Source organism: Aphis gossypii, chromosome 2 (assembly GCF_020184175.1).
Source record: "Aphis gossypii isolate Hap1 chromosome 2, ASM2018417v2, whole genome shotgun sequence".
NCBI lineage: Eukaryota > Metazoa > Arthropoda > Insecta > Hemiptera > Aphididae > Aphis > Aphis gossypii.
The window spans coordinates 28,137,004-28,157,284 of record NC_065531.1 but is presented as its reverse complement, the minus strand read 5'-3'; the positions used below and the strand labels follow the sequence as shown (position 1 = coordinate 28,157,284).

The 20,281-nt window shown below is 23.7% G+C and overlaps 3 protein-coding genes across 5 annotated transcripts; all 3 read right to left on the bottom strand.

Moving 5' to 3' along the window:
* Nucleotides 1–850: 850 nt before the first annotated feature.
* On the bottom strand, nucleotides 851–9,024 carry LOC114130793 (uncharacterized). The gene is made up of 9 exons (XM_027995853.2): nucleotides 8,892–9,024; nucleotides 8,427–8,535; nucleotides 6,999–7,733; nucleotides 6,756–6,937; nucleotides 4,869–5,893; nucleotides 4,681–4,808; nucleotides 4,296–4,610; nucleotides 3,056–3,276; nucleotides 851–2,722 (listed from the first exon to the last, which is right to left on the bottom strand). Exons 2-9 carry the CDS (start codon nucleotides 8,508–8,510, stop codon nucleotides 1,009–1,011), a joined length of 4,404 nt encoding a protein of 1,467 aa, XP_027851654.2. The 5' UTR covers nucleotides 8,511–8,535; nucleotides 8,892–9,024; the 3' UTR covers nucleotides 851–1,008.
* On the bottom strand, nucleotides 8,727–9,941 carry LOC114130794 (cytochrome c oxidase assembly factor 6 homolog). 3 transcript variants are annotated; one of them, XM_027995856.2, is made up of 3 exons: nucleotides 9,813–9,941; nucleotides 9,425–9,581; nucleotides 8,727–9,024 (listed from the first exon to the last, which is right to left on the bottom strand). In XM_027995856.2, the coding sequence occupies exons 2-3, from the start codon at nucleotides 9,578–9,580 to the stop codon at nucleotides 8,938–8,940; spliced, it is 243 nt and encodes an 80-aa protein (XP_027851657.1). In that variant the 5' UTR covers nucleotide 9,581; nucleotides 9,813–9,941; the 3' UTR covers nucleotides 8,727–8,937. The 3 variants fall into 3 exon arrangements, with proteins under 3 accessions (XP_027851657.1, XP_050056645.1, XP_027851656.1); XM_050200688.1 differs by having other exon boundaries at nucleotides 9,425–9,626; nucleotides 9,686–9,918; XM_027995855.2 differs by having other exon boundaries at nucleotides 9,686–9,915.
* Nucleotides 9,942–10,861: 920 nt separating this feature from the next.
* On the bottom strand, nucleotides 10,862–12,752 carry LOC114130790 (N-alpha-acetyltransferase 38, NatC auxiliary subunit). Its single transcript, XM_027995850.2, has 4 exons — nucleotides 12,593–12,752; nucleotides 12,291–12,351; nucleotides 11,961–12,126; nucleotides 10,862–11,886 (listed from the first exon to the last, which is right to left on the bottom strand). The coding sequence occupies exons 2-4, from the start codon at nucleotides 12,339–12,341 to the stop codon at nucleotides 11,756–11,758; spliced, it is 348 nt and encodes a 115-aa protein (XP_027851651.1). The 5' UTR covers nucleotides 12,342–12,351; nucleotides 12,593–12,752; the 3' UTR covers nucleotides 10,862–11,755.
* Nucleotides 12,753–20,281: the final 7,529 nt, after the last annotated feature.

Below are 20,281 nucleotides of genomic sequence, written 5' to 3'. Positions count from 1 at the left end.
TCTTGGTATCTATAAATAAATAAGACTTCTACGTTCATATTCTATATTACTTAGTAAATTAATATATTTATATATATATATTTTTTTTTGTCAAATTGAATATAATATACTTGTCTTAACAATTTGTTTTTTTTTTTTTGTTTTTTTCATTAACTTTAATAAATGTGAATCATTTATTAATAATTATTGTAGATAAATAACTTATATCTAAAATATATTATCTGTCTATTGGTTATATTTTTTGTTTATTTATTAATTTTTAAACAAAAAATAAAAAACATAGGTGTAATTAACTTAAATTCATTTTTAAAAAATAACTTTAAAAAAAAAATAATAATCAATCTTCAAATATGATTGCTGGTTTATGATATGAATATTGTTGGTGATGAAGCCGATGGTAAATTATAATACATAATCACAAATAATCTGAACATGTTAAGTGGGCCCATTATCTTTTTGAAGAATCAATAAAAATAAAAAATAAATGAATAATAATTGTCAATATAATTATGTTTACTATTCATTATCGCATGAACTATATAACTCAGTTCAATTGTGAATTCCCATATGAACACATTACATGGTCTACTATAAATTTATGTGTTATTTATTATTTATAAATTTTGTTTTATGTTAAGTTAAGTTATGCGTATACAATTGACTTAACAAGTATAATATAATTATCTAGTTATTGTTCAATTCAAAATAGAGACATTATCAAATAATAAGCTCGCGCCTCTTTTTGAATTTAATATATACAAGTGTTTTTCCATAGGACATAGTCTTTATCATTTACTTTTAGACTTAATATTATATATATAGAAGATATAATAAATAATTTAACACGGTATCAAATTATAATATAATATTTAATATAAATTACAATATACTTATTAGTACATTTTAGTATTTGATAATTCGGACATAATTAATTAATAATTTATACAAAACACTATCAAACCTATACCTATAACCTTACAAATACTCAAATTAATATTATTATGAGCATTATGTTTTAGTTGGCAAATATAAATATTCCAGTATTGGATTAAACATATTCAAATCTTCATTAAAATCCAATAAAACTAAAATTTCTCTTTTGTAATATAATTTTTGGTAATGTATACTTGAATACGTATCTAAAATCATCAATTCTTCATCTATAAATGTGTGTTTAAATTCACATTCACTTTTTAAAGTATTAAGGTACTTTTTAACTTCTTCTTTATAATAATCAAAATTTTCATTTGATTTAATCAAAGATTTAAGGCCTTCAAAAGCTAATTTCATAATATTTGATTGTTCTTGGTACACATTCGACTGATCGTTAAAAAATGGATTAATGGTTTCATCAAATTCAGTGCGTAATTTAATCTCAGATAACTGATTCCAAAAACAGGTAAATGCAAACCTTGGGTTTATTATAGAAGATACTATTTCTATCTCAAACATTTTTCTTAAACACATGTAAGGATTTAGTGTGGAAGAACAGTTATAACAAATGTAATTCACAAATCTTGTCACCTCAACCCGTACATCAGTATCTTCATCTTGCAATAACTCGACTACTGCATGCCATACTCTGACATCATCCTTTAGTTTTTTGAAATAATATAAAGATCTTGAAGAACAACATCTATCAGTAGAATCATACAAATCACAATTAATGTATTTACATACAGTCGGCAACAAAGTTAAACAAACTTTACTAGGACATAACCAGCTGAGAACCGGTAGCATGGCAATAAAATCTTTTTCTGAGCATAATGCACATTTTTGTAATATTGAAGAAAAATAATTATCTTCTAGTTCTACTTCAATTTTAATATCTTCAAAATGCATGTTTAAAAGTACATCAATGTTCATTATAATTTCTTTCAATATGTCTTTGTCGTCAACATCAAGACAATTGACAAATCTATTAATTAAAAGTAATACATCTTTGGGGTTTTTATTATAATCTTTAAGACATTTCAAAAAACATATTGCTGTATGTTTGTCAGCTTTCATATACAATTCTAATAAACCAGACAAGTCTGATGATTGTGATATGTTATTTTTTATCATTAAGTGTTTGACAAGAATATGATCAATTGATGAATTTGAAGGAAGTGGCTCCAACACTTCACAGTTTATTGAAATGTACATTGATTTACATAATGGTGGTAAATGTTCATGCGCAAATTTAAAAACTTGATACTCTTGATTGTATTCCATATAATAAACATTTTTTAAATATTTATACGCAGACATCAATCCATGTAAATGATTGAAACCTTTAAATTCTGGAAAATTAATTTTTCCATCATATTTTAATATTTCATTACTAATTTTATTCAGAGTTGATGATATTTCATTAACTTGTATTGTGTTGGCATAAGCTTGAGCTGCCATATTTCTTACAGTATATATTTCAAGAGCAAAACCAGTAGACCACAAATTAAAACGAAGACTTTTTAAAAACTGTTGATGATCTGATGGTAACAAGCTCCATGACTGTAGTTTTAAGCTCTTCAGTAGAGACATGAAAGGAATTAATCGAGCCTGGCTTGAAAGTTTACCATTTGTTTGTGACCATAAATATTGTAATCGTTCCATTAGTCGTGGAAAATGGTAAAGTAATGGTTCTAGTGGTAAATGAGATAGCCAACAATCATTGTTTAAACGATTTTGACCAATTAATCTCACTTGAAGTGAACTGAAGAATTGAAGAGCAGCATTTCTTAAAACAAATATAAATAATTAATAATTACACTAGAATAACAAGTAACAATCATTTTATTTAACAGTTTAGAGGACGTTATATACACATGTGTTTTCTCTGTCTTAAACATGATATGACAAATTTAACATTCAGAAGAAAATATTTTACATTGTTATTTTTAGTATTAGAATGAATAGTATATTGACCTATAATCAAATCAAAGGTTAGAATATCATCTAGAGCATTTTGAAGGTTCTTTTTTTAATATTTTAATATTAAAACGTTGTGCTAAAAGCATTTTAACATGCAAGTATAACATCCTCTTTATTTACTCAATAACTTTAAATTTACCTGATTGTCCAAAGTGGAGAATTAAGTTTATCAATACAAAGCATGATCATATCCTCCATGAAATAGTATAAACTACCTGTAGAAATCGATGCATTTGAAACAATTGCAGTTAATAGATGTTGAGCTCTTGCTTGTGGTAAATCAACAACTGTATCAATACCAGTACTAACACTTTCTTTTGCTATATTGTATAATTGTTTAATACAATCTTTAATAGTGATCTAAAATTTTAAAAATATATGTTTACATAAATAATAAATAGGTATATTATTAATAATTATTGTTATTATAAAATTGATTTTTAAAAGTCTAAAAATGCCTATCCAGAAAGGTTTAAAATTTAAATGTTATTACTTTTAATTTAAACAGGCAAGTTTCTAAACAGAACTTTGTTTCTCTGAAAATGTTGATGAATATGATGATATAATAAATATGAATTACAATTTATTGGATATACTGCAAAATTATATTTCCATTAAACCAGTTCTATGTTGACTATTAATGTGTACGTAGAATATAGAGTGATGGTTATGGAATATTATTAAACAAAGTAGTTTAATTTGATTAAAAAAAAGGAATACCCCTTTGCTTGATAAGTGGTTACAAAAGAAATGATGGAGATCTATACATCAAAGAATTTAATAATGTTTGATGAGTTTTTAAATGACACATAAGTGACCTTTGGTGAGTAGAATATTTAAATTATTTATCTTGTAAAACAACCTTTTATTTTAAATATATTTTTATAAATATTTTATGTAACATACTTTTTCATAAATTAATAAATAATTAAGTTTGTAATAATAATTTAAATAAACCATTTGTGTATAATTGTGGTAAAACAGTATTAGTTTTTATTAAAATTGGTTTTTTCTTTTTTGAATGTACTTAACTGAAAAATGAACAATTACTAAAACTTGAAATGTTCACCAAATGTTTAAAGTAGCATTTCATATACTTGATCATTTTTTTTTTAGCTATTTAAAGATATTTACATTAGAAAATTTGTTTTAGGGTTTTTTCTACAAATTCAAATAAAAAATGTTGTGGTTAAAACGTATAAAAATATAATATAAACCATAAAGTTCCTCATAAGTAGTTCATATTGAAAGCAAAAAATCTAAAACAATTTAAATTATTTTTATTTATACTCAAATACTCAATACTTATACTTATACTTATACCTGTTAATTTTAAATGCAATCAAATGTCTACAATTAAATGCTAAAAAAGAACTCACTTTATTATTTGTTACAATTGCATGAATAAGATATCTGACTCCAGCTGATCTTCTTGATATTTCATCTTCTGGTTTCATACAATTAATATGGTCAGTTAACATATTCTGGCACCAATTTAGTGATTCTTTCCAATGCTTTATTATTATTCCAAGTGATCTGCAAGTAGCTTCCATGGCACCTTTATGTCTACATCTAATTAACACGTCTGCTATCATATCTGCACATCTCTTGATTTGAGTATTTTTATATTGTTTATTTGAAATATCACTAGTTGCTAACATAACTGCATATTTGCTTGCAACATCACAACAAATCTGAAAAAAATAATTAATTCTTATGATGATGAATGGGAAAAACTATTGTAAATGTTTAACACATTTATACTTTAATATTTATCCAAATGAAATTTAATAGAAATTGATTTGTTGGTATTTGAACATTGTCTTGATTTGATATACGTAAGCTACTTAAAGCATCATCCATCTGAGCAAAAGATGGTGCCTCAGTATTACCTAAATAAAGTTGATTAAAATAAAAATAATGATATTATAATTAATGTATAAAAAATGTACCTTCTGAATCCATCCTAGAAGATAATGTGTCTAGCATTAAATTTAAATTGTCTTCAATCAAATTTAACATGATCTCAATTTGAGTTTCATTTAACATATTTTTTTCTGGAGAATTTTTTTCAAATGATAAATTATTCAGTACATCTAATAGACCATAAAGTGTGCCATGTGTTACATTATTCACAAAATTATCTTTTAGTCGTTCTTCTTGTTTTTTTGCTAAATCTAATATATATCCAGACATAGATGAATTGCTTATGTTGAATAAATCAATATTAAGTCCAGATTTGTAAGCCAATGCAGTTACTGTATATATTATAGTTGAACCACTTTCATTTTTATAAAATAAAGGATCATAACATAAGTTTAAACCAAGTTTCATCCAATTATTTAAGTATAGTTGGTCTTCTTTTACAACACTAAAATATGATACTAGTATTTCACTACATGTTTTTCTAATATCTTCAGAGTCTAATAAATTTGTAAAAAGTAAATTTCTACATGAATATGAAACATAATCTTTGTTTTTATACTTAAGTATAACCAAATATATTTTTAATGATGTAATTTTTCTTTGATAATTTGAACCAGGCACCAAATTTGATAAAATAAATGAATGCAATTTATTCAAAAATGTGAGTATAATTGTACTTAGTTTCTTACACTTGTGTAACATATTTTCTAATCCAAAAATTAGCTTTGTTCTTAGAGTTGAACAATCACTGTTTATATTGTCAACTATAAAATTATAAATTAAGTCCAATACATCTGTTGATAACTTTGAAGAACACAAAATAGTAAATGCGATAGATCTTATTTTAGTATCACCAGAATTCAAAGATAAGTCTAGTATTTCATGTACATTTTCTACTTCAGTATTATAAATCATTTTTAACACAGATATTTGAAGATATAAATCTGGTTTTGGTTGATTATTTATTTTTTCATACAACATCAATAAACTAACAATATGTTTAGATTTCAATAGAGGTAATAGATAAGTCACAAAATTGTACCTTGTTAACCTGAAAAATTAAATTTATTAGTATCTAATTTAATTTAAAGCAATTTTAATATCTAAGATTTGTAAATTAAAATAATAACGAAGAGGAACTAAAATCTAAATTTTTTAAAATTATTTTAAAACCACAAAAATATGTAAATTATTTTGTAAACATTTAAACATCTAATGCTTGAAAATTCAATGGAAGATACTACAAGTTTTTTTTTATTGGAAATTAAAATAAAAAAGTTTAGTTTAAGGCCTCATAATTTTTATATTTTAATTCACATTTTGACGAAATTGGATGATAAATAAATGTATAACAACTTATAAATAAGATATTTTTGTTATTTTGTTTTTATTGGTAAAATAAGCAATCATAAAAACTAAAATATATTTTATTATTATTTAAATTATCATGTTCTATAAGCATTGAAATTTTTAAAATATTTACACTACTTTGAAATTATTTATATTTTATTTACATACAAAATTTGAAATTTGTTTTAGTTTTTTCTCCATAAATGTTGATAAAATATTATTAACAGAATATTAATTTGGATTAATATTCCTAATAAGTTGTACTTATGATTTAAAAATATTAAAAATACAAGATAAAATTCTTTTCGTTATTAATTATTTTGTAGGTAGTTAAAAATTTATAAAATTTTCAATTTGAATAACTAAAGCTTGAAAGTGTATTACTAATTTTCATGAGCTGTTTTTGATAGAATCCTCAAATCTCATAAAATTATAAGCATAATACATTTTTAGACATTTTAAGTTTAAATTTTGTTTAACATCTAAACTAAATCTGGAGCTCACAATATTACTTAGTAGCTATAATATCTACATAGAGTAGTGTCATTAATTATAATACTTACTCAGAAATACTATCACTAGCAATCAAATAATTAATAATTGGCTGCATAACTAATGTACAAAAATCATCTTCATTTAAATCTTTAATAAATGTTTTGTACAGACCCAAGCAAGGAGACATCAAGTATGGTTCATCCAAACATTTCCACATTGAAATTGATAAAATATCATACTTCTCTAAAATCTAAAATTATTGTAAGTAATAAATTAATGATTTATTACAATTTATTTATCATACTATATACCTTTTTTGCTCCATATTTTGAAGCAATGACAGTTAACATGTAAAACTTAATCCTCAGAGACCACGATATTTCCGTCATAACTATACTTAGTATATAATCTAAATCTTCAAGATCTAAACATTGTTTTAGCAGTAAAATACATTGGTCATGAATTGATGGTAAATAATGATTCATTTGACCCATTAGGACCTTATAAATACATTTTGATGATATTTTCCACTGATCTTTTGTTATAACTGTCATTAATTCCGTTAAATATTTTAAAGCTTCTAAATTTATTTCAGAATGGCGTAAGCACAATTCACAAATATTTTCAATTGCATTATTTATACAATTCAATTGTTTTTCAAATTGAAAACATTTAACAGCACCAACATGAATAAGCAAGCAATATTGATCATACTTTTCTGATGGTAATTTAAATTTTTTTCCTAGACTTACAAAATCTACAATGTAAATACCATTTTTATCTGATTCATCTATTTTCACAGGTAAGGTCCATATATTCTTTTCTTTATTATTAGATTGTTGTTTTGATATATGTTGATGGCTTAAATAATATGTTTGATATAAAATTTGAGGAAAAAAACTTTGATAGTCTGATGCATATTTTTTATAATCAACTATGTCTATTAGATGAAAATGAATATTTTTTAAAATATCTTGGCAGTTTTGGTTTTTTGTACAAGAATCTACATCACCATTAATACTTTTTTGAAGAAAAGTATGTAACTCCTGAAAAGTAATTAATTAATTTTATTATTACAAAATGTATTTAAATAATGGTTACAACATATCCATAAGAGATTTATAAAGTATAAATACTTTTATGTAATAAAATAATTAATAAATGAAACATAGTTTCATTAATTTAAAAGAATATACCTATTCAATATTATTGATTTTATTTTATATAATTTTTATTTAATATAACAAATATTACAGTAAATAGTTAAAAGTAAAATTCATAAAACTATTATAAAGTTTTTATTTTTTGTCGTGTATCTAAATAAATAATCTTTAAAATGTTAACTTATTATTTAAGTAAAGATTTTATTCCATATTTTTTCCTTTTTTTCTATAATTCAAAATTATGCTTAATCAACTATAAATATGACTCACATAATAAAGAATATACATATATAATTTTATTTAGCTGTTTTTGGATTTTATGCCATTTGTTACTTTTAATTACTTTAAAATCTTTGATCAATGTTAGTACACTTTTTCTTTGCCCTTTAAATCAGAATATATAGTGTTGACCAATGACCATTCTTGTCCTACACTTCTATAGGGCTCTGTCCCCTAACGTCCCATTTCTACAACAGCTATGTTTGAAAAAATGCAGTTTCCATAGTTTTATAATGTTCAAAATCTGAACTATACTTATTATTTACAACTATTGTCTATTATATACTACATACTTACAGTCATAGAAGTATAATTGTATTGAAAATTGTTTTCAAACACTTTGGTACTAAATTTGTTAAGTAATTCTTGAGATGACAACATATTTGAAAGATAATAATAGTTAAAACTGAAAAAATAAGATCATTTTAGACAGTAAAAATAGAAACAAAAGTATTTAATTTAAAATACACTAGGTGTGAAATCCAAATAATTTAGTATATAATATATTAAAAGACAAAAAATGAAATAGATTTTAACTGTAATAAATATTTATTAGTGTAACAATTGTTCTTTTCATAATACAAATTAGATAATAGGTAGATTTAAACAATATTTATTTTTGTTATTTTCATACATAACATTTAAATTATTATTATATATTTAACATTTCCACATATGAAAGATCATAATGTTTAAATATTATAAAAATAAATATAAAAAAAAACTAATTTCAAGTATACTATTAACTAGTGTGTTACCTACCAATTAAACTAACATCATTATTGAATACAATATTATATAAAGTACATCATTTTTCGTTCAAAGGTTCATAACCATCTTTTTCCATTTTCTCTTTAAACTTCAAGTAGCTATATTTTCTATCGAAGTGTTTTACCTGAAAAATTAATTTAAATTTAAATATAATAAATACTATAATATTCTATTCAGTTTGAGAATGTCTAGTTTTGTTTATACTTAATGAACTCTAGTGAATTCTACTTAATGGCTTAACATTTCTAACACAGAAAATAAGAATGATTATAATATACTAATATTGTTTGTAAGAAATAATGGATAAACAAGTGTGTGCAGTTTTGACATTTTTATTTATGAGACTGTCCATTCTTAAACTGAATAGAATTTATCTAAATACATAAATATTTGTTAGACTGTAAAAATATATAAAAAAATATAAAAATATAATAAGTAAAATTTAAATATAACATAAATCAGTAATTTTAACTTTGTAAATAAAACTGTAACATCAATTTTAATATATTTGAACATCAATTTACCCATTGAGGAGGACAAGATGATTCGTAGATTAGTCTGAGATCAGTACATTTGTCTGACTTATCATTGTTGGATCGCAAACATTCCCAAAAATTATCACGAGACAACCAACACTTAGTGCGTTCAGTTTTGGATAAAAATTCCTCTTTGGAGCTCATTCTAATAAACACAATTATCAATGTCGCACAATATAAATGCAAATTTCTATGACAAATATGTAGTTTAAAAATTTGTGAATTTAATACAGCCCATTAATAACTTACAAGGTATATTAACTTTAACAATTTATATGTAAGACTTGAATTGAATCTTAAAGCATTGATTCAGAGTTGTTTAATAAACTATAAGGAATAACTACTTAATTAGAACTTAACTATTTAACTTGTATACCTATTTATAAGTTAAACTTCATATGATTCATCAGTAGTCAGTACATTTCAATATTTCACAAAGATAATTAAAAAATAAAGAATAAAGATTACTATTAAAAAAAGTCGACTTGATTGTCGCGAATTTTTTTATTTTTAATCTTATCATAATACATCGTGGTTTCTTGTCAATGATAAGCACTTGATAATAGATATGACAATAAAACTACAGAAGGTACGAATCACGATGTAGAGAAGACTTTCGTAAAACACACATTTTGGAGGGAAAAATTGAAAAAATCCCATGGAACTAAACTGCATTTATACAGTAAAAGTGTAAAATCTTTAGATCTAATAATTATTATTTACCTCATGACAAAATAGATCTATTTAGATCTATTTTGTCATGAATTACCCTAAGATACAATAATGTAGTAAATGCTTGTAGCTTGTCGTTAGAATAGGTACCTTTTATATTTATTATAATATGACTATATACATTTAGCCATGCCTTATATTACACCTTAAGTTTTGATACTCATGAAAAAACTGAAAGGTACGTAAAATAATAATTATAAAAATACATTTTCCTGTCTAATCTTAGGCATTGGGCTGGGTTACAAAATATATGTCTAGTTATATATAATTAAGTAATATAACTTTCCAAAACCAATAATTTAGTATTTACATAACATATAGACATAAATTTGATATATTTAATTTGATTTATTTTAAATTTAAATTTAAAAAAAAATTAGTAGCCTTAATAGAGCTGATGATATAATTTGTGGAAAGGTACATACACTCATAAGTCATAACTGACAGAAAATATGCTGAACAAAAAAAACATATTGGTGAAATTATAAATGACAGTGGAAATTTATCAAATTTATTATTTCTAAGGTAAACCGCTCATAACACTAAATTTTAAGTAGGTAGTGTAATGTTTTTATTATTATTAATTTCTGACACATATTTTTCATTTATAATACAACTTGATGATATGTCAGAGAAATGTGTTATTATTAGTTGTATAATTTTGAATGTAACATAAATTTGTAAATAACGTAATCTAATATAATATAATATTATATTGAAATTTTAAATAATTTTTGACAAAAATTTATTTATAATATATTATATAATTTTATATTATCGGGAAAATGAACTGATCCCAAGTATTGTTAATACTTTCTTCCAAGTTCCAAGCTAATTAAAGTTACTAATGTAAGACCAAAGTTATCGTTATATTTACTGGTATATGGTAGGTACTACCCATATCTACCTATAAAAATTCCAATGGTAATATACAAATTTAGTATAGATGATTTTAATTTGTGTTGTAAATTTTCTTTACACATTGATTCTAGTAAATGGTTAATTTGACAAAACATATTTTTTTAACTATCCTAACAAATTTAATAAAAACAAATAACATTATACATAAAAGGAAATTAAAAAAATATATATAATTACAATAAAGTAAAGTAACTTAAGAAACTATCATTAATTGCATCAATTTATTTTAAATCTAAAATAACTTAATTATATTATGTTATGATTAAAATAAATTGTCCATGATTTTGAAAATGTAAAGCCATAAGAGTAAATCAATTATCTAATAAATAGTGATAGATACTAATAATAGTTCTGTTTAACATTACAAAAAATTATTTAGTTTAAGTTTTAACTTTTTATTCCAATAAATGGTTGTTACTATAAACCAGTAATCAGAATAAACAGCAATTATTGTATTACCATTAACTATAATAGAATAAAAGATTTGCATAATAAATTTATAATATAATATGTGAAGTTTTACATTAATAGTAATTTTTTTACAGATATATTTCAAAATTTCTAAATATTTTGTTGGAAAAAATTATTTAGAACTTGTATTAAATATTAACAATGAAGAAAAAATATTCACAATGATTCAATTATAACTACAATTATTTAATACAATCATATTTCTTCTAAGTTTGATGAATTTATAGGTTGTTCATTTGTTTGTTGTACATCTGTATGAATTGAAATAATATGTCGCCCAGGTATCATAACTAAGCCTAAAAGTCGAGATTCCCCAGTATCTAAATCTGAACATATAAAGATAATTTATGAAAAATTTAAACATCATAAGTGATTTAATTTGTTTTTTTAAGAAGCTTACCTTTTTCATTAAAGTACTCATAACATGTACTAAGTATAATATGAGCATCTTTATCAGTACAAACAAATGTTCCTACTAAAATGCGGCCATCTATTAAATTGACTTTCATTTGTTGATTCAACCAAGACATAAGTTTTCGTCTTCCTTCAGAATGTACTCGCTCTGGCTAAAATAAAAAACATAATCTTACATTACATTAAATATTGACATTCTATTTTTTAAATAGAATATTATATATATATTCCTTTTTATTAGTAATCATTTTATAAGTAATAATTTATATTAGGTAATATAAAAAAAAAAAACAATTAATTTTTATGATTAACTTACCAGATAGTTGCATAATTGAGTTTTTTGAACATTTTGATTATCTGTTTCCATTTTTAAAAGCCTGTGGATTTCAAAAATTCATTTTTTTAGTAATAATATTAACATAGATGAAAAATGATCGAGTAACTTGAGATGTTCACACAAGTACAGTATAAATAACATTAATCGTACACATTAAAATATAACATAACAAATATTTTTTTTACTATTAATTCTAGTATTATTAGTATTGATATTTTAGATAGTATTAAAATTTAATAACAAAAAATAATTTCAATTAAAATTAATAAATATATTTTTACCTTCAAGTGCTATAATAAATACAATGAATATTTGCACTTAGTAAAGAAAATTGTAAATATTTTCAATTTCCATTACACTGTTATCAGTTTATCACTGCTGGATTTTGACTTGCAAAGATAGAATAAAGCAAACTCCGCTTCTGATAAGCATTTCTGAAATGAGCCGCATGATTAAACGGCTGTAGGTTGCGCTGCGGTCTCAAAGGATGCTACTTTTAACAGTATTATTCATGTTTTGGATTTGGCGTTTTTTGGAGTACCATATAATACATAGACATATTATATTGATATTATATAATAGTATTATAGACATTTATATGTTTCAGATACAATATTATGCATTAATTTGATCGATGACCATAAGTAGGTACCTACTACTAGGGTGGTGGGCTTATCCCCCGCCCCCAAAAGGCATTATATACACTTGAATTCAATGTAAAATAATTATTTCGTTCATATCAATTTAATTAAAATATTTTTGACCTAGCTCATCTATCTCATCACAACTTCTATAATTAATTATGTTCTGTGACCATATACGTCGTATATATCTTAAACCATGGTTTTTATTAATTGTATGGTTATACCTTTACCAGAGTCCTATTTTTACCTTTTCTATAACATATTTTTATCTTTCTCATTAAATATCTTTAATCGTAGTACCTACGCATCCCGAATGTTCCTGGTATTAAACTCATGCAAATACGTAGGTAGTAGGTACCTTTCTATGTTCAGGCTGAAAAGGCCATAACCCTGATATGATATATATGTATATATACTGCTGATGCACTTCTCTTCAATTCTCGATTTATTTAAAACCAATTAATGTGATTTAAAAAACGAAATGACTGTCTTTAAAAATTATTTACCTATGTAATAATGAAAAAATACATACATTTTAAAATCAGACAAGAAAATGTATCCAAAACAATTTGTCCAAACTTGTACAAGATGGTTCAAGCATTTTCTGCTATGAGGCGAATAAATACCTAGGTACTTGAAATCTACAATGTATCAAGATTGTTCCAGTAATTTATCCATACTAAGTATTGAAAAAGATGTAAAAATTGATCCTGAGAAAATTTTACAACAATTTGCAGCCGTAAATAAAAGAAAAATGAATCTTGAATAACATGTTAACAACTATTGTATAATGTATACTATACTCAAAAGTAAGTGTTGATATTTTTGTGGTGTTTAAAATTTAAATTTTAAGATAGATGGGGGGTATACGTGTTACCTTTGGTACTTATAATATTGAGATGGGACCAATAACCTCCCTTAGATTTAGTACTATAGTTGCGATACTGTTCATGACCCACTATACATTTTATAGTTTGTAAAATTATACATATATATGTGTATAATATATATTATGTATAATATTATGTAATATGTATATTTCATAAATATTTTTTTTTCCCATAAATTATTGGTTTACAAATTAACAGTATGGATTCTACAGCCTACAGCCATACATGGTATAATATTTACGTCAAACTTATAATAATTATCAAAATATTGTTTAATTTAGACCTATATTATAGTATTATAATATTATAATACATATGATACATATATATTATATTTTATAATATAGTTAAGACCAGAACATTTATACTTTATAGTACAAAGTTCCTCATAAGTAGCTAGTTCATTGCATTAAAACGTCTAAAACCCAAAAATTTAAAAATATAAGTATAATTTTTTTGTAAACATTTTGTGAATGAGTTCACATATTTAATTTATGAATAACAATATTCATTATTCTGTTATAATTCAAAAAATTATTTTATTTTAAATAAATAAACGGGTCATATAAAACCCCTTTACAAGTAACAAAATGAAGTTATGAGTACAGGTTGTAGCTTAAACTTAATAGAAAATATAACATTAAATTAACTTATATTAAATACTCGTATATATTCGTGGAGACTTAAGACTTTTACGTATATTATTACATTTTATACACTCAATGACATTTTTAAATGGTATGTTTTCGGAAAAAATTTAATTCTATCCTCTGTATTATTAATAGTAAAATAAATTACTTTAATAGTAGCAGTATAAAAAAATATAACATGAATTTTACTATAAGTGATTATAATATATAAATTGATCTTCATGAATCATGACGACATGACATATGGACCATGACTGTCTTCATCCTGAATTGTTTTTTTTTTTTATAATGTTATGTAATTAAATGTAATTTTAACACATATAATCACAGTGACCCATTCGAAACCTACTGTATTGCAGAGTGATTAACTTTGTTTGAGTCTGAATATTATTTTTCTATATGCATTTTATTTAGGTATTTTTATCCATTAATTAATAATTTGTCAGTTACCTAAATAATTATGTTGTAATAATGAATTACGTAATAGCAATTATTGTCAATTTGTATAGATACACGTATCGTTTTGTTCATTGTATATCTTATGTCTAAACTGGATGGTAAATCCTTGTGATAGGTAACTCCTCAATATATACATATGCCATGTATGTACATAATATTTATAAGCTATTTTTGTCTCATTATTCATTTAAATATATTATTACTTATAAAGTTATAAATTATAACATATATCTCCCTCCCCCCTGATTGAAAATTCCTGGGTATCTACGCTACTGATAGTAGTATCGCCAGTATCGGAGTACCTATGTAGTACTTGATATATTTTCAGTTTCCACTTAAATTTTACAGTTCTGTAATATTATTAAAAACTTCTCTTTATGCGTATAGATTCAATATTAGGAACTTACTAATAGAAAGTTTTTTGAAAGGTCATAGATTCTTACCTTCTCTTCTACTTATTTTTAGACACAAAAGGAAAAAATATTTATTTTATTTATACTTTATATTCTATATGTACGTATCTATATTATACCTTCATGTGTCCAGAACCCTTGAAATACTTAGGTACTTCTTTCAATGAAAACTCAATTATGTTGTAACTTGTAAGTATAATATATTATAGATACCTATAATTATCCTTCAGTGCTATGTATTGATATGAAAATCATAATTTTAATAAAGTTTTAACTATTTAAATGAAATCTCGAATTTAAACCAATGGTTTGGTACAATAAAAAATTATCAAGTTTCAGGGTTTTTCTTTCCAGTTGTCTACTATTATTTAAAAATACTATTACCCCTTTAACACAATAACTATTAACTTGTAAATACGACTAACAAAATTCGTGTAGGTAAGATCATCTTTAAAAATGCACATATAATAATTAATTATCTAAGTTAGGTATTTTTTATATATCTTTGCAGGCTTATAATATTTAAACTAGCTGGTTAACTAACTAAATAGTTAAATTGTATTCTGTTCATATAGTTTTAGGACCATCAATAAATGGACACGTATTTCTTTTTACAAATTATAGTATATTGTTATAATGTATTAATATGTATAGTTTTAGTATTATATAGATGTATGATATGATATATTAGTGATAGGATATAGGTAATAGTATATATTATTTACTCGCATATTCGTATAGCAAACAGGTTGACAGCTGACAGGTGTCTGCTTCAATGTATTTTAAAATTTGCTATGTAGGCTGTTGAATATTTATTGTTTAACGTTTTTCAGGAAATTGAAACAAAAATAATAATAGTGTGATAAAATTAATTCTATGTTAGACATGTGTTTATTACAACTATATTGTAATATTGTATAAGTATTTATGTAATGATTTTGTTATAATTTAATATCCTTATTGTTCCGTAAATATTTAAATTTTTAATTGATTAATTAATAAAACAAACAAAATGTTGCTAAATTATTTATATATTATATTACAATATCTATTATCAATTTTGAATACAACAAACTTAAATTACTTACTTACTAAGTTATTTTTAAGAATTAAAATACTTACTATTTCTATGTATTTACTATTTTTTTTCTAAAATTTACAAATATTAATTTGTAATAAATATTTAAAATTAAAATTTTTTTAACTGGTCAGTAAATAGAAAGGCTTTCTTGTTAAGAAATGTTGCGCCCCAGGTTATTTGAATGTCATTACTTTTTTATCACCCAAATGACCTAGGTACCGTTTCTATATGAAAATGCTCTCCAAAATTTACCGGCCGGGGTCAAAGCCCCCCTACCCACTAAATCAGCGTTTCTTAAACTTTTTTATTCATGGAACCCTTTTTTATGTTCACTTTAATCATGGAACCCCTACGTTTTTTTTAGATTTTTAGCTATTTATATTAAACTTTCAACAAAAAGTTATTACCGCTCGATAGTTAGACTCTGTACTTTGTTTCAATAGTTGTAACATTTTACGTAAACATTTTTTCCTGCTAGTCGTTAATCTTTAGTAAGATTTTTGAACATTTTGAAAAAAGCACTTTAGTTTTGCGGAACCCTGAAATGATCTTCGCGGAACCCTGCACTAAATACGTCACTGGAAACTCCTATAACTCTTGAAACTTAGTTATAATTAATAAGTATAGATATACTTGTAGTAGGTACAACACTACAACGTGTCTAATTGCTAGGCATATGGTTATAAAGTAAATATTTTTTGTACTACTTCTTGAACCTATGTCAGCAACGATAAAAATTTCTATTTTTAAATTAGAACTCATTTTTTTACTGTAAATTACCTATCAGTGGATATTTTTTTTGTTGAAAATATTGATTTACTTAATTCAAATTACGAACGAATAACTTTTAGTTATTAAAATGTTGATATTAAGGATTTAAGGATAATAGTTCTTAAAAATGGTTTTAAAAATATTTTAAAATACACATACATAATATCGAATCTAATACTTACTATATACTTGGACCAATTTTATAAATTATAAATATTGATATTTTAATATAAATTACTAACATTTACAAATAGTTCATTTATATTTAAAACATTCAAACCCGTCATGTATTTATTATCAATAATATACAAGGTTAATAACTCAAAAACTACTAGTTTTAAATTTGATTTTGGCATATTTTGATAAAATTATCAGCAGAATAATTTACAGTAGAGTTATCATGTACAAAAAAAAGTTTGTATTATGTATTTCTTCAAGACACTCCTTAAGTAATATAAATCTGAAAACTAAATTATCTTAAGAATTTGAACATTTGATCTTTAAATTTAATATATTTTAAAATCTTTAAAATTAGATTTTAATTAACTCCATTATTGAAAAGAAAAACTGGGCGAGTACATGGTTGATGGATAATTCAGTATATCTATATATTATATTATAATATTTGAAGGATTTGCATATCGAAATATTTACTAGTTATGTTCAAATAATATAGAAAAAAAATGTTTTGGTATATTTTAATGACCGATCTTAGGATGACAGACCTGCAGGGTTGTACCTATCTTAAAGCATTTATTTTTGTCAAGATTTTAAGTATAATTCCGAAACGTGAAGTGTTTACTCGTTAGACTTGTATGGTGATGATTTAATTAGAGTGCTTGAGCACTTTACTTTATTTTTGTACACACAACATCAATGAGATTTATTAATAAGTTATATGTATATATTATAAATTATCATTATTATCGTTACGAACTGTAAAGAGAATTATGGTAAAACATGAATAACAAGAAAAACGTTTTTTAAAACTAACGCAAGGTCTAGTATACTTAACAACTTAAATATTTCTAACGATAAATATGTCAACTGTTGTATTAATTATTATAGGTATACGTGTTATTTACTTATTAAAACCTATACTAGAGTATTTTATAACGTTCACATATTTCAAAATTGAATTATTGTAGGCGTACATTTGCCGATATGGTATAAAAGGTGATATGATTTTCTATTTCTTAAATTAAAATACCGTATTAAAAGGGAACATTATATTAATATAACATCAAATGATTTATTGAAATTTAATATTTATATTTTAGGTATATACTTACATCTAATTTATAAACTACCATTTTCAATATTTAGTTTTTTGAGAACTGCTTAGTTTTTGTTTTTAATAGCTTTGAAAAGTATTCATGAATATTTCTTTTTTTACTGCAGTAAAAACGTGATATTTATCATAAGAATGAGAATTTTATTTGAAATATTGATGATATAAGTATAATAAATCAAGATATAGAATATAATATATGATCATATTATTATTTTGGCGAGTAGGTGCCTAATTTATAACTCCATAATTGATAAAAATAATAATTTAAAGTTCGAAAATAAATGATCTTAACGATTTTGCGATACTTACTTATACAGTTATATTAACAGGGTAAGTATTTTATACCTATACATAAATAATTTACCAAAATCTGTTTGTGATTTCTCAGAGTTAAAATTCACTGACAACACTAAATTATATTCAATTATTTAAAATCAGGATGATGAAATTAATCTTCAAAGAAATTTAGATAGATTTAGCACACTAAAATCTATTATTATGTTTCTGTATTAAAGGGCATTTCCTATATAAAAAAAATGGTTATAGGTATAATATAAGCGTTTAACTGAATATTACGAATAAGGAAACAGCAAAAATTTATAGGTTCTAAAATATAGTTGTGCAAAAATCGAATTTATAATACATGTATCTATATAGGTATTGGTAGTAGTATATAGGTATACATAGTATGTATATAAAAAATAAATAATAAAATAGTAATACAGCAGTATAGTGCTTAATATATACTATTTAATATACTATTATATTACTATAATTGGATACTTACGAGTAATTATATTCATAACTAAAAATAGTATTACAATAAAGTAGATAAGTTTTATAGCCATAAAACCATAAAGGGCCCAGGAAATGAGAGTAAGAGATACCAGGATGGTTATCTATAGCAAAACGTATCTCAACATACTAAATATTTAGGACAGTTAGGTTAAATGTGGGTTGAAGGCAACCAAATGGACCCACGCGCGTTTAAAAATTGAGATCTTCCACTCGTTATTTGGAAGGTCAACTATTTATGGTGCAAATTTTTGGTTAAAATAAGTAATATAGTAATATAAGCAGAGTAGCGATGGCAAAACAAATTCCTAAGTCGTCGATTTTAAATGAAAAGAAAAAAGGAGTTAAATATATAAACGCTCTATTTTGCAATAACTAGGTGTTCACCTAATAGGTATAGATGAGTGTACCATGACTACCACATCATTAAAATATAATTCACTATAAAGAAAGTGTTAAATTTGAATTCCGTAATTAATCATAACATTCGAAAGTGATTCAGAGCGAAAATGGTCTGTCGTTACCAAGAATATTGTATGATGTTTATATTATTTAAAAAAAAATGTATAATAATATTAGTAAGTAATAAAAAAGGCGTTATAAAATATAAATAGCCAATGCAGCTTAAAGCCTTAAACATAAACAGACATTCTTTTCCGAAAACATTACATTTGAAAATGTCATTGTACCTACGTATAAAATATAATATTATACTCAAGTTTCAACTTCCCACGAAAAGTATTTTTGAAATACAAAAACATAATCAACATCGTTATTTAATCATTGTAAAATCAATACATTCATCGCTCCGCGTAGAATCTAAATACCAAATTATATGAATTACCTATATAAATATGTTTTTTAATTCATTTAATACAACATATTTATTCAACTGAAAGTTGAATGGTACAAAAATACCACATTTAACATATTATACTCTACTAACATATAGAATAGGAATTTATTACCATTG

Coding starts and splice junctions, on each gene's coding strand:
- LOC114130794 (XM_027995856.2), bottom strand. CDS start 9,580: ATGAGCTCCAAAGAGGAATTTTTATCCAAAACTGAACGCACTAAGTGT. Junction 9,025..9,424: donor CATCTTGTCCTCCTCAATGG/GTAAATTGATGT, acceptor TTAATTTTTCAG/GTAAAACACTTCGATAGAAA.
- LOC114130793 (XM_027995853.2), bottom strand. CDS start 8,510: ATGTTGTCATCTCAAGAATTACTTAACAAATTTAGTACCAAAGTGTTT. Junction 4,611..4,680: donor TCATTTGGATAAATATTAAA/GTATAAATGTGT, acceptor TATTTTTTTCAG/ATTTGTTGTGATGTTGCAAG. Junction 3,277..4,295: donor CAATTGTAACAAATAATAAA/GTGAGTTCTTTT, acceptor TTAAAATTTTAG/ATCACTATTAAAGATTGTAT.
- LOC114130790 (XM_027995850.2), bottom strand. CDS start 12,341: ATGGAAACAGATAATCAAAATGTTCAAAAAACTCAATTATGCAACTAT. Junction 12,127..12,290: donor CTCAATTATGCAACTATCTG/GTAAGTTAATCA, acceptor TTTTTATTTTAG/CCAGAGCGAGTACATTCTGA. Junction 11,887..11,960: donor TGAGTACTTTAATGAAAAAG/GTAAGCTTCTTA, acceptor TTATATGTTCAG/ATTTAGATACTGGGGAATCT.